Below are 14,534 nucleotides of genomic sequence, written 5' to 3' on the forward strand. Positions count from 1 at the left end.
CGATTATCTTGCTGAACTGGTAGAACATAAATACTAACAATGGGCATCTGTTAGAACTGCTGAAGGTAAAGCCCCCCCACACTCTTAAGCCCCCGTTACACACTGCGATATCGCTAGCAATATCGCTGTAAAGTCACCGATTTTGTGACGTAGCAGCGATATTGCTAGCGATATCGCTATGTCTGATACTTGCCTCCGACCGGCTCCCTCGCTGATTATCGCTGGTCGCGCGAGAAGCTCCTGGACCATTCCTCGTCGGTCACTTCCTGCGGCGCTTCCTGTGGCGCCGACGAGCGACGCGTGGAGCCGGGCGGGAGGACGCAGGATCGCCGCGTCTGACAGGTAAGTAGCGATCCCCGTCCCCAGCGATGTCGCTGGTGAGATCTGCCTGTGTGGCAGCACACTAGCGACCACCTAGCGATGTACCAGCGATCCTGACCGCGTCATATCGCTAGTCGGGATCGCTGGTGCATCGCTAGGTGTAACGGTACCCTTAGATAGCTGATAGTCTAACGATGGTTTGGCCGATCGTTCAGCTGACAGATGTCTCATTCAGCTGCAGGCTGTCTCATCTAGCTATTACCATACAGCTATCTGTTGGGGGGCCTCCATAGAGATTAGACTCTTGGCCTAATACTTCAATATCAGTGGGTTCTGCCAACTTTAGTCTAATGTGTATGGGGGTCTTACATGTAGTAGAGGTGAGATAAGGGAATGAAGTGTAAGGTGCACAGCAATAGCCAGTGCACTCCAGGAAGGGGCAATGCCTGATCTCTTGAGAAAGTTGTGTAATGCAGATTCACTGCACTCAGCAATAAGGGGCTTCTACAGTGGAGCTCCAATTAACATGTCAAAGTATAAAGAACTCTGCATTCCTAGTACAGCAATCCAAATCTAGTAAAATTAGTGTAAATATTCATAGAGGTAAGCAATTCCCTATGTCCCTCTAAGGGCTTGCTCACACTACTGTAATTTCCATCCAGCCAATGTTATGCTATGGGGTCGTGCACATTTTTTTTTTTTTTTTTGGTTCATCGGATTGAGCCAATCAGGAAAAAAAAAATTACAGTATGTCGGAGTTTGATCCGATATTCGGATTGCACTTGGCCATGCCAGTCAGTGAGTGCGGGGAAATCATCGGACTGCACTCGGTTTACATCTGAGTGCAGTGTGACTTCCGTAGACTCACAGAATGGAGAACATGGAGAAATTTTGTTCACAGTATGTGCCGATTCTCTCTTCCAAGAAGATTGGATCACACTATGCTGACACTGATCAGAGTTTCATCAAAGTGTTCTTTGCATAATTGACCTGATTCTCTCGGATGAGAAAATACTGTATGCAGCTGTCTGACCCTAAACTATGGGTAATTACTATTGTCATGAACTGTACCCTTTTATGTTACATGTATGGCGTGCAGCATGTAGCCATTGATAATTTGATAGTGTTCACTGTTCTTTCATTGGATTATTTTCTCACTATATACTGAGCAATAGCTGAATTTAAGAGTATCAGTTGATACGGATACCTAATAGGTATCCTTTTCAATTAGATAAACTTATTTTGTTGCACACATATTGTTACTTCTTTCCTGACCAATTCCCTGACCTCCTTTTTTCACCTATGGATCAAACTACATTGTACCCATATAAATTTTATATTGTTCATATGTTTTTCTGTGATTTTTTTTTTTTTTTTTTTTTTATTATATGGACATCACATTAAATTGGATTGCCTACCGTCTATATAAATTATTGATCTGGACTTCCTTGGTGTGCAAACTTCTTACTTTTTTGTTTCTCTAAATACTTTATATACATACAGAATTCTTTATATTTTTTTGAAACTGAGAGATATAGGGAAAACAGACTTTAAAGGGAATTTGTCAGCAGGTTTGTGCTATGTACTCTAATGACCACAAAGTTAGCACAAAAAAGGCCCATTTCTCTGGAATTATACAGCGGATTTAAGATATTTTATTCCTGCTGTTCCTCGGAATTTATAATGGCAAAAACCTGTCACTTTTAACCTGATGGAAGGTCCTCTTTAAAGGGAATCTATCAGCAGCATGATGTAGGGGCAGAGACCCTGATTCCTGCGATGTCACTTATTGGGCTGCTCGGTGCAGTTTGGATACAAACCTGGTTTTCTCTGCTGTAGATGTAGCAGTGCTCAGAATACTGAGCTGTGTATAACCCCGCGCACAGCACTGATTGGCAGCTTCCTGTGTACACTGTACATTGTCAGCAAGCTGCCAAGTCCTCTGTTCCTCTTTAAAAGGGAGATTGCTGTCTAGTTGTTGTTGTTTTTGTTGGTCATTTTTGCTCTGACCTTTTGATCCTTATCCTAGCCGGGACAGAGTGACATGGAGAAGCGCTGATGAGCTCACGTGGCTTTTCCAGCAACAAGGGGAGAAGCAGAAGCTCCACCGGTGTCTCATGAACTTGTTTGTATCTCAGAATCTTTACAAAAGGTATGTCTGTGGCCGAACACATCGGTTATTCTAACATTCTGCAGTGTGAGATTATTTTGTCTTGTTTCACATACATTTCACAACATTGACTTCACAGGGCTTGGGGCTCTCCAGGGCTTAGGTTATCAATATCTCTCTTCAAGACAGGTCACCAGTATCAGATCAGTGGGGGTCCAACACCGGGCATACCCACCAATCAGCTGTTTGCAGGTCCTGCGGTAACCTCAAGGAAACTGTGTCCAGGGAGGGGACCCCACAGCTCTGTAGGCTGTGTAGTGGCCATTCTCAGGTACTGCAGCTCAGCCACGTCCTATTCACTTCAATGGAAGTTGAGCTGCAACACTCAGACACTACCCAGTGTTTGAGGCTCTGCTTTTCTGGCTCTGAACACTATGTATGTACGTCTACAGGCCCCTGCTTTGGATATTTTGGATCTATGCTAAAAGGGATTTTCCATTTTCTGGAAAGTTGTTTACCCAGGTGCATTTTGTTGTAAAAAAAAAAGCTGGCTTTACTGACAGTCCCCAGGTCCAGGACTGAGTATGCATGACTGCAACCGGTGTCTGTCGCAGTCAGTATGCAGTGCCGACATCACGTGGGCAGTGCCTGCAGACAATCGCTGAGTTCAGGCGTTCATGCTGTCTACGCTGGCAGAGCTGCTGAAGCTCTTTATTGGCAGCAGTGCTGTTGTGGTGTGGCTCAGTGCTGCACACAATAACAGATATCAGGAGCTGCTGCAGACACTCAACATTGGGCCCTGGGAAGGGTGAGTTGAGCATAGTTTGTTTTCTTTATAACAAACTATACGGGGGATGATGGGGACACAATTTTCTTGAATACAGAAAAAAAAATTGCATATCTATGTTCCTGACAACCCCAAGACCGGACCGTTATCCTCTGTTCATGACCAGGGACATTTTCGAGGTCTATGTGATGCTGGCATATTAGAGACAGTTAAAGGACAAATTTGGCCTCCTGGATATGCTAGGACACGGCAGCTCTTGTTCCCTCCCTGCACCCGATGGTCACATGATCTCTAGGGCCAGAGGTGGAGGCACTGTCCTATACTTTATATACTATGCTCATTTAGTGATCAGGAAGGCAGAGATGGTATTAAACCATCCCTGCCTTCTCTATGTAGAGTCCGGGTGTCTGATAGCCGGCGCCCCGCTCATGCAGCTTCCCAATCCCATGTAATTTCTTACTCCACAATTACATTATAGAACATGATTGCAGAGTAATATAGTTGAATATTACTGAAGCAGTGACAAAGAAAGTTGTCTCTGACAAAACTAAATGTTTTCATTTGTTCTCAGGGGGCATTTCGCTGAATTGCTCAATTACTGGCAACTTGTTGGGAAAGACAAGAACTCAATGGCCACAGAATACTTTGATGCTCTGAAACAATACGAAAAAAGCTGTGAAGGAGAGGAGAGTATGACGTGTTTGGCAGACCTGTATGAAACACTTGGGCGTTTCCTCAAAGACTTGGGTCTCCTCAGTCAGGTCTCTTGTTTCTACCATGAATCTATTCTTTCATTCAGAAATGGAATATAATGATTAATTCTTATGTTGTTAATTTAATCCTATATTACATTTTTTAAATTATTAAATGAAAAATATATGCCTAGTGTAGGAGACCTTACTCTAGATGTCTCGTGTGGAGAATGCATGACCATCAATTGAAGACAAGTCATCATCTCTGTTCACTTCACCTGTAATTCTGCCTTAAGCCGGGATCACACATGCGAGAAACTCGGACGAGTCTCGAATGTTAATACCCGGCACTGCCGCCGGCACTCAGGAGCGGAGCGTGCAGCTGCATGTATTGCTATGCGGCCGCACGCTCTGAACCAAGTGCCGGCGGCAGTGCCAGGTATTGACATGCGAGACTCGTCCGAGTTTCTCGCATGTGTGATCCCGGCCTTAATCCGATGTTCTCTACGATGTCCAAACCAGGTGGTTTCCGTGACCCCAAACACCGCAGCCTAATATACCCCTATGAGGCTATCGAATTCAGGTCAGGAAACCAGCAGCTGGTCCAGACATCACAGTCCAAACTCATACCATGTTGGACTGTGAAACTGACCTTACATTGACTATCTGAGTAAATGGAGACAGGATAAAACATTGCAGCCTGGCAATACCATAATAAGAGTGTGGTTGTAAGGCAATCTATCCTACCAAATATGACACTAAATTTCAAAGATGGGTTGGCTCGTGCTCGATCCACCCATTTTATTCATATAGTTGGGATAACTAATGTGTGCGCATAACTTTTCTGCCATCTATAGGTTGTCCTAAATCTCTATTTCTCTATGTTCCTATCGTGTAGTTCTTCGGTCTTACATCTGTTTTAATGCATAGGCTGTGACGCCTCTCCAACGATCATTAGAGATAAGAGAGACCGCTCTAGATCCGGATCACCCCAGTGTGGCTCAGTCCCTTCACCAGCTGGCAGGAGTCTATGTACAGTCCAAGAAATTTGGAAATGCTGAGCAGCTTTATAAACAAGCTCTAGAAATAAGTGAAAATGCCTATGGTAGCGAACACTTGAGAGTAGCCTGGGAGCTTGATGCGTTAGCTGTCTTATACCAGAAGCAAAACAAGTAAGACGACTGATGGCAAACTCAACATACATGTGCTACTAATTATACCGCACTTCTACTTCCATTGCATGGGATGGTACTTACTAACACACGCATGCATTAATAGCACAGCTGAGTGTAACATTCAATAGCTGCACTTTTTTTTTATATCTGGATATATTAACTTAACCCCCCTGTCTAATCCCAAGCTCCATTGTATAGCAGGTATCCTTTGCAGTGTAATGTGATGGAGTTTTATCACTTTTGTGTTGTACAGATATGAGCAGGCTGAACAACTTAAGAAAAGATCATTCAGAATCCGTCAGAAAGCTGCGAGGAAGAAAGGGAGTGTGGTAAGGTTCCCATTAATCTTCATGACCTTCACTGACTCTGGGCAATTGCTATTACTTTACATCAGATATTGATTTAGAAAAAGAGATTTCAAATTAGGTTTTCATCTGTTACTCCAGGGTTTAAAAAGCTTTTTCAAAAGAATCTGAAAAAGTGAAAAACATAAAGGGAAGGGTCAGAACTGTGCGCCTTCTGCACACGTGTAGGGTTCAAGCACATGACTGATTTTCCCATAGGAATGTTATCTGTGATTTTCACAAATGGCACTCGCACATGTGATATTCGCAGAGAAAATTGGCCACAGAGTGCCAGATAAAAATCGGCAATACAAGTCTGTGACAAAAAATGGGCCTATTTTCACAATGGTGAATCGAAAATGTAAAAAAAAAAAAAAAAAAAGTTTTCTCTATTCTTTCCTCTTATGAAAAAAAATAATGCCACTCTGATAAGAATGATCTGACCGTTTTTTCTATGATCTAGAGAAATGTGTCATGGAGATTTACTCTGCTTTACATTTTCACGTCTGGTTGCTAGCCCCTTCACTAATAATCGATCCCTTAGGCTGGAGCTACACTTCAATGTGTGCCGCTCAGCAGCAGTTTTCATATATGTGACCATAAACATTTTGGCAATCTGTCTGCGACTTGCTGTCTTACAATTATTTTAGAGCTGCAATTTTACTGTAAAAGAACAGCCAAATCGCAGAATAGTCACAGTTTAGGCAAATAAGTTGCGTGCGAGTCGCTATCACTAAGAAAATCCAACACATTTGGAAACATTTACAACCCTGTAAAGTTGGTGATAGATTGCTAGTGGCAATGGGACACCATAGGAAATCATTGGCTGTGATGTTACAAAGATGTTGACACCCCGATCACAATATCGCACAACACACTTCCTGAATTAGGACTCCGAACTATCTTTCCTGGCTAAATAATTATTTCAGTGCTACAGAGTATGAGGCAAAGAACATAATTTTCAAGTTTGTGCATAAATCCTCCATCACTAGTAAATATCAAGAGGCAGGCTCTAAAATGTCAGTGTTCCCATGCAAAATCCCACAAGATGTACAGTATCTCTCCATTTCCATTTTAAGTTGCTGTCCGGGGCACAGTGAAGAGTTCTCTATTTCACATGGCTTTATAAAATCAGGAGCTTCCATGCAGTTACTTATGAGGCACTAAATATTCAGTCTTCAGCTCTATCTCCTTTACTTAACCTTCCAATGAGAGCATATCTGGAAATAATGCTGAAACATCTCGTGACTGCTGCCAGGTCCCCTATACCTGCTCCTGGAAGTCAAATTCTCCACTCTCTGTGAGTCACTGGATCCATAAAGTGGATAATGTTAAGATAATGTTCATTCCTAAACTTCTGGAATGTTTGGTCCATTCTAGTTTAATTCAATATATCTCAAATAATGCTCTTCTTGACACTTTACAATCCGGTTTCCGCTCTTTACACTCTACAGAAACTGTCCTTATTGAAGTCTAATGATCTACTAACGGCTAAATCTTATGGTCACTACTCCCGGTTGATTCTCTTGGATCTCTCTGCAGCATTTGACACTGTGGATGACCAGCTTCTCATTATGCTTCGCGCTATTGGCCTCGAGGATACAACTCTCTCCTGGTTTTCCTCCTAGTTCTCTAACCGCTCTTTCACTGTATCTTTTGCTGTCTCCTCTTCCTCTGCTTTTCCCCTTACTATCAGAGTTCCTCAAGGATCAGTTCTAGGTCTCCTCCTCTTCTCCCTATATACTGCCCCTATCAGTAGATTTGTTTTTCAGAGCCATCTCTATGCTGATGGCACCCAATTATACACATTGTCTTCTGACATCGCCCCTGTATTTCTACAAAATACCAGTGATTGTCTGCTGTCTCTAACATCACGTCCCCCCTCTATCTAACACTGAATCTGTCAAAAACTGAGCTCCTTGTGTTTCCACCCTCTACTAATCTTCCTAAACCCAATATTTCCCATTTCCATGTGTGGTTCTACTATTACTCCCCTGCAGCACATCTCGCTCGCTCATGTCTCCTGTACCTTATAAATATCTTTAGAATTCAACTTTCTCTTACTTCTGACTCTGCCAAAAAACAAGGTTTTGGGTACTAGCCGTAAAATCTGTTTCTCAGAGCCTTCATTGGGGGACACAGGAAACCATGGGTGTATGCTGCTGCCACTAGGAGGTTGACACTATGCAAAAAAAATAGTTAGCTCCTCCCCAGCAGTATATACCGACCTACTGACAGAAGGCTACTCAGTGAGAAAGCAGTAGGAGAAGCGGAGAACATAACACGAATGTAACAGATAACAGAAAAAAACAAGGGCGGGTGCTGTCCCCCAATGAAGGCTCCGAGAAACAGATTTTACGGTTAGTACCCAAAATCTTGTTTTCTCTTTCGCTTCATTGGGGGACACAGGAAACCATGGGACGTCCCAAAAACAGTCCCAAGGGTGGGAAGAAGTATCATATCCTCAAGGCCAAACTCAGGTCACTGCGTGTTGCAGGACCATTCTACCAAGGATTGCATCTGATGAAGCATGAGTGTGAACATTGTAGAACTTGGTAAATGTATGAATGAAAGGCCATGTAGTAGCTCTGCAGAACTGTGAGGCCTACGCCTGATGGTGAACTGCCCAGGAGGCCCTCACCGAACACGTGGAGTGTGCCGTGATCCACCGTGGGCATGCTTTACATCTGAGACGGTAAGCTTCCAGAACAGTGGAAAGGACTCATCAAGCGAAGGTAGTCCTGGACACAGGGAGTCCTTCTCGTAGACCCTCTGGGATGATGAACCAAGAATCTGAGTGCTGGAAAAGGCTCAGTCCTGAACAGAAAAGCATGGAAGAATCTCACATGGTCCAGTTTGTTCAAGACCGCTCTCAGAGAGAGTGAGACGAACAACAGGATGTAAGTACAATGTCCGTAAAAAAGGAAAACCAGTTTAGGAAGAAAGGATGGAATCGGACCTAGGACCCTCTTATCCTGGTGATAAACCAGGTAGGGAGAGTGACAGGAAAACGCAGGTAGCTCTGGGACCTGACTGATTGAGAAGACAGGGACCAAGGGGACGACCTTCTCGGAAAGTAACTTCGCAGAAGTGGCGCTGAAAGACGGGCTTGCCTGCGGACCTCTGGGCCACTGAAGCGTCTTTGGTAGCAGTTTGGTAGCGAAACAGTCTTCCTAACCTGAGCAACTGTCTATGGAGGGCGGGCGGCATAGGGGGGATAGCGGCAGAAACCAGTCGACATCTGCGATCTTCCTACCCCTGGGCGACCGGCTATGGAGAGCTGGCGGCGCAGGGGGAAAGTGGCAAGGACCAGTCCGCATCTTCAGTCTTGTGGATGCCCCAAACACGCTTGAAGTGTTAGGAGTCATGGGGTCCTGCCTGCCAGACTCGAGAGGTTATAGTAGTGACGCATTCCCACACTGTCCTCCCGGTCTCTAGGGGGGAAAGTGGAGTGAGCAGTTACACTCCGTCGCCCGAATCACGCCCTGAACCTGAAAAATATACATCATTAATAAAAAAACAACAAATCCTAAAGGTTGATACGGGGCTCAGAGCAGCCCGTGTCCACCTCCTACTGACACTAAGCTAAAACTGAGTTGCCTTTTGCCAGTTGGTGGGTATACACTGCTGGTGAGGAGGTAACTCTTTTTTTGCATAGTGTCAACCTCCTAGTGGCAGCAGCATACACTCATGGTTTCCTGTGTCCCCCAATGAAGCGAGAGAGAACTGTTAATTACTCTTCCTCACCTGGACTGCTCCAACTCTCTACTAATTGGTCTCCTTCTTACTAAACCTTTCCTCTCCAATCTATCAAGAACTAAAAACGTACTCCTTTAGACTGTTCCATCACCTCCCTTATGTAACTATTCCTGTTTTGCCTTTACAAATTTTTGTTCCAAATCTGGTCCCTAGTAGCATCTGTTTAGACACCCTCCTTCATGGATCTCGTAGACTCTATTCCAAGCCTCAGGCACATGGCATTCCCTCCTTGCTGAAAGTGGTGAATAGTTTCCTTCCCCCCCCTCCCTGCCCTTCCTTCTCCGTCCCTCCCTACACTTTAAATTTAAAAACCCAATAAACTGTTGGAAAAGAAAGTGGTGAATAGTGATTTATAGGTATATCAATTGTTCTTTTCAAAGGTGTGTGGCCTTCCACAGTTTGACAGTTGTCCAATCAGTGTTGACAGTGTCAGACTATGTAGGGACACGCCCTGTTGTCAACAGAAACTACTAATCCTTGTCAATTTCATTCATACATTTTCAAACGTAATAACGGAGGAATAGAACGATGGAGAATTCTAAGAGAATGTGTTCCAGATTGATTTAATAGGGAAGGCATGAATTGACTAAAACAAGCACACTTCCTTTTCTCTCTCCCATTAGTATGGGTTTGCTCTCCTAAGGCGTCGTGCTCTTCAGTTGGAGGAACTGACACTGGGCAAGGACACCACCGATAACGCAAGAACTCTGAATGAGCTGGGAGTTTTATATTACTTACAGAACAACCTCGAGTGAGTATCTGACTACTGACCAATGTAAATCCATGATCCATATACATTTTATGTACTTTACATTATTTAATCGCTCAACATCATTTGTATATTTTATATTTAATTGTTTAAAAAAAATACTAAAACTCTTACAAAATTTATTGTAATATTTTGATATTAAAAGAGACATTAACAAACGAGCAAGTTCAGAAAAGAGTGACCAGAATGGTGACCGGTCTGCAAACCCTGTCTTATGAGGAAAGGTTGCAGGATTTGGGAATGTTTAGTTTGCAAAAGGGAAGACTGAGAGGAGACTTAATAACGGTCTACAAATATATCAAGGGCTGTCACATTGCAGAAAGATCATCTTTATTCTCATTTGCACAAGGAAAGACTAGAAGCAATGGGAGGAGACACAGATTAGATATTAGAAAAAACTTTTTGACAGTTAGAGTGATCAATGAGTGGAACAGGCTGCCACGAGAGGTGGTGAGTTCTCCTTCAAAAGAAGTCAAACAGAGGCTGGACAGACATCTGTCTGGGATGATTTAGCGAATCCTGCTTTGAGCAGGGGGTTGGACCAGATGGCCCAGGAGGTCCCTTCCAACTCTACGATTCTATGATTCTTTTAATTTATCATAGTTGAAAAACCAGCAGTGCAATGTCTAGAACATAATATTCAAGTTAAAATAATGATATGGAAATTAAAAACATCAGAAAAAATGTGTACAAAATTCCTAACCTAAAATCTTTACTTAGACAGTAGGTAATTTTCTAACATATTCCAATTAATATTGTTTTCCTGGCGCTAATCTGCTTTAGGAGAAATTTGCTTTATCTCACATATATTTCTCAACATTAAAATTGCAACACCAAGAATCATAGGATCAATAGATGTTTTCATAATTTGCATATTATCACATTTCTTGATTTATTCAGTATTGAGTATGAATGCCTCATGCAGAAATGCACGCACTTGCACACCTTTGCTGCTATCAGTGAGATTGAAGGGGTTGCCCTGTCTAATAATGGCATGTCTGCAGTCACGATGTGTGACTGCACACTTATGAATCCCCCAGCGCATGCACTGTGATCTGCGAGGATTTGCCGGTTTCAGAGCCTGGCGATGTATGTGTTATGCATACTTTCAGCCAGAACCCGACTAGTAGGTGCGGCCTCACTCCATACACTTGTATTAAGTGAGGCGTCACACCATCTAGTGAAGCTGCCATTCAGTGGGAGAGGCCTTGTTCTATACAAGTGTAGTAGTCGGGTCCTTGCCAGGAGTATTCATAACTCATACATCATCAGCAAATCTTCGCAGCGCACAGTGCATGCACTGGGGGATTCATATGTCTGCATTTTAAACCGGACATCCCCTTTAATGGTTGTCTGAGGAATATTCTGCTCAATGCACTTGGACATACAAATCATTAAGCTCTGCTGCTGGCAGCTCCCTTTTCATTTTCCAACCAATGATCATTTCAGCAATACAGGCTGCTCAGAGTAGCATAAGAAACATGCAAACTGACATTGTCGTGTTGAAAAACTTCTCGAGACGCCCTTCAGACATGACCGTACCACAGCTTCCACAATTGAGAAATTCAAAGCTGCATGTGAAATTACACGTCACATACCAAGCCAAAGGCATTAAAACAGTGTCTACACAAATGATCAGAAGACATTTGAACGAAGTTAGACTACGAGCCAGATGTCCAGCTACAGGTGCTCAACTGACCTCACAGCACCGTTCTCAAAGGGCATCATGGTGAAGAGCAAGGTGGCAATGGAGGCTGGAGGGGGGTCTATCCTCTTCAGCAACGAGTCCCACTTTTGTATTGGATAATAGATGGAGATTGTTTGGCAGACTATGTGGGCAATACCATGGAAAGTGAACATCACACCGGTCCTACTTCCAGGATTAAGGAGTGGAGAGGCATAATGTTGGTAGCTGGACCCCTAGTCCTGTAGTCTTCATTCAAGGTACACTAACTAATCGGTGTTACCTTGATTTAGTCGTGAAACCAGGGGCCTTTTTATGCAAAGTGTCCAGGAGTCATTTTTCAACACCATATCAGGCTGCATGTTGTTGGTGATACTGTGAGAAGCTTGTGCAGCCTGAACATTCTACAATGGCCTACAGCTTATCCATACTTGTTTCCATCGAGCACATCGGGGATGTCATTGGTTGGCCATTACAAAGGGAGTTGCCAGCAGCAGATCTTGATGATTTTTATTCCCAAGTGCAGAACATTCTTCAAACAATGAATAACCATGTTGCTCACTTGTCAAAGCATGTAAGTGCATGTATTCAATACTGATAAAATGTTTTCACCATTTTGTTTCTATTTGCATAGCATTAAATATCTATCCTGTGATCTCCATAATCCCTTGCCCTTATCTTCCTGGAGTTGCAATTTCAATATTGAGGAGGGTATATTAGGGATTCATGTGTATTGCAGTTCCCCACAGTTACTACTTGTACCCACAATTCAAAGGTAAGTCACCTGCATAAAGTCCTGTGATTGATGTCTCTCTTGTATTTTTTATCTTTGTAGAACAGCGGAAATATTTCTTAGGCGATCATTGGAGATGAGGGAACGTGTGCTTGGTGCAGAACATCCTGACTGTGCCCAGTCTTTAAACAACTTAGCTGCCCTGTATAATGAGAGAAAGCAATATGACAAAGCTGAGGAGCTATACGAAAGAGCATTAGACATCAGGAGGAGGGCGCTATCCCCAGACCACCCGTCACTCGCATATACTGTGAAGCATCTTGCCGTGCTCTACAAAAGAAAAGTATGACCTATGTTATATTTTTACCTTATGCCAAAAGCTCTCCTAGAGTGTTGCATGGAGTCTGTGTTTTTCATTCCATCATTCATTTTCACACCCACCAATATTACGTTTGGAACCTTCTCCTAGTTTCAGACGTTCCTAAGTATCTTAGGATTAGCACAGCTTCATCTTTGTGCTTTTACTGCCCATGCGGTATCTTTTTCCTCGTGCTGAAATACATTGATAGTAAGTCTGTGGTTTGGAGCGGGTGACAGATACAGTCAGAGTGGCTTCCACCCTCCCTTTACTGACTTTGTGTGTTATCTTTTCTATGCTCTAATTTCATATAGTTTGTGTGATCTGCCCTCCCTCTCTCTATTGCTTCCTCTTACACTGAAAAAATGGCTGTGCTGTATGATCTGCGTCAGGAGCAGCAGGATAGCCAGCTAGGTGAAGGAGTTACTTCATATGATTCACATTTGAGGCTATGGAAGAAACTCATTGTACATAGGTATGAATAGGCTGGAAAGTGTTTTTAAATGTTATTCTGTATCGGGTTTAAACATTTTATTTTTGCTTATTTTCATCAGGGGAAGCTTGATAAAGCAGCACCACTTTATGAACTGGCTGTGGAAATCCGTCAGAAGTCATTTGGCCCCAAACACCCCAGTGTAGCTACTGCCTTGGTGAACCTTGCTGTATTGTACTGTCAAATGGTAAGCGCTGTGTAGTTTCCTGGTACACTACTTAAAGGAGAGTACTTATTATGTCTCTTGGTAATACCTTTCCTCTTCTGGATCTTGTTTTGTCACATTATCGTTCCTTTTCTTTTAGGGGTATGTCTCTGTACAATCTGATGTGTAAGGAAAACACTAAAACGTACACACCACTAACTAGGTACCATCCGACTACAGACTTGTGAATCCTGTGCGCTGTGAGGATCCTCCAGCAATGGGAGCGGCAGTTATGCGATGGCATGTATGCAACATGCAGACTTTCAGCCACATTGCGACTAGACTGTTTCCTGCCATGCATGACTAGTCAGAACGTGACCAGGTGTATGCATATTTCATACTTGCGGTCACATGACCACCCGCTGACGGCATCAGAGAATCTTCACAGTGTGCAGTGCACGCGATGTGAGAATTCACAATACTGCAGTCAGAGAGTGACTGCAGAATTGTAGCTTTAGACTCGTTACAACCCCTTTTAATTCATTTGTACGAATCCTAAGTTATAGCTTGTAAAATCCAGAGCAGTTCAAGATCAGAAATGCAAGGTATTTCTATATTTATGCCTCTGGGACTGTTTGGTCTTGGCTTTTGTCTTATATTACATACACTGTAGCACACTTTCTACTTTTTATTATTACCTGGCTTTATCCTTTCAGAAAAAACAATTGGAAGCTTTACCTTTATATGAACGTGCCATGAAGATTTATGAAGATAGCCTTGGTCGTATGCACCCCAGGGTTGGAGAAACCCTGAAAAATCTTGCTTTATTGAGGTATTGTTAATATGTATATGCGAATGTCCGGTATCGCATATCGTCCTATTCTAACAAATAGAACAGGTGTGTGAGACAGCAGATATTTCTACCTACTGATATGGAAATGAGCAGAGCCGGATTATCCCTTTTAAGAATGGCTACCACACGCATGAATCTGGTCTGTCCCTGCATTACATGACTGAGATGTAATGCTACATTTTGGTTCACATACTGTATAAAGCCAGATTCAGCTTTCATCCAGTTATACCCCATGGGTTAGAGAATCTGTACCTATGAGCAGTAACTGTTTGTGAACAGCTTTTCTTTGTGAGACCATCGCTTTAAAAAAG

The 14,534-nt window shown here is 43.1% G+C and overlaps 1 protein-coding gene across 7 annotated transcripts in view; it reads left to right on the forward strand.

The window, feature by feature from the left end:
• NPHP3 (nephrocystin 3) overlaps positions 1-14,534 on the forward strand; it is a 123,734-nt gene that overhangs the window by 96,399 nt on the left and 12,801 nt on the right. For all 7 annotated transcript variants that reach the window (XR_012231089.1, XR_012231088.1, XR_012231087.1 and 4 more), the window contains exons 20-27: positions 2,351-2,473; positions 3,790-3,979; positions 4,841-5,082; positions 5,339-5,414; positions 9,812-9,939; positions 12,477-12,717; positions 13,287-13,412; positions 14,087-14,202. Coding sequence is in view for 4 of the 7 variants with exons in the window: in XM_073569580.1 (XP_073425681.1) it covers positions 2,351-2,473; positions 3,790-3,979; positions 4,841-5,082; positions 5,339-5,414; positions 9,812-9,939; positions 12,477-12,717; positions 13,287-13,412; positions 14,087-14,202 (1,242 nt within the window). In the remaining 3 variants the exon portion in view is untranslated. The remainder of the gene's footprint in view (positions 1-2,350; positions 2,474-3,789; positions 3,980-4,840; positions 5,083-5,338; positions 5,415-9,811; positions 9,940-12,476; positions 12,718-13,286; positions 13,413-14,086; positions 14,203-14,534) is intronic.

The sequence above is a fragment of the Dendrobates tinctorius genome, unplaced genomic scaffold (genome assembly GCF_039654945.1).
Source record: "Dendrobates tinctorius isolate UK_male_01 unplaced genomic scaffold, ASM3965494v1 ptg000005l, whole genome shotgun sequence".
Taxonomy (NCBI): domain Eukaryota; kingdom Metazoa; phylum Chordata; class Amphibia; order Anura; family Dendrobatidae; genus Dendrobates; species Dendrobates tinctorius.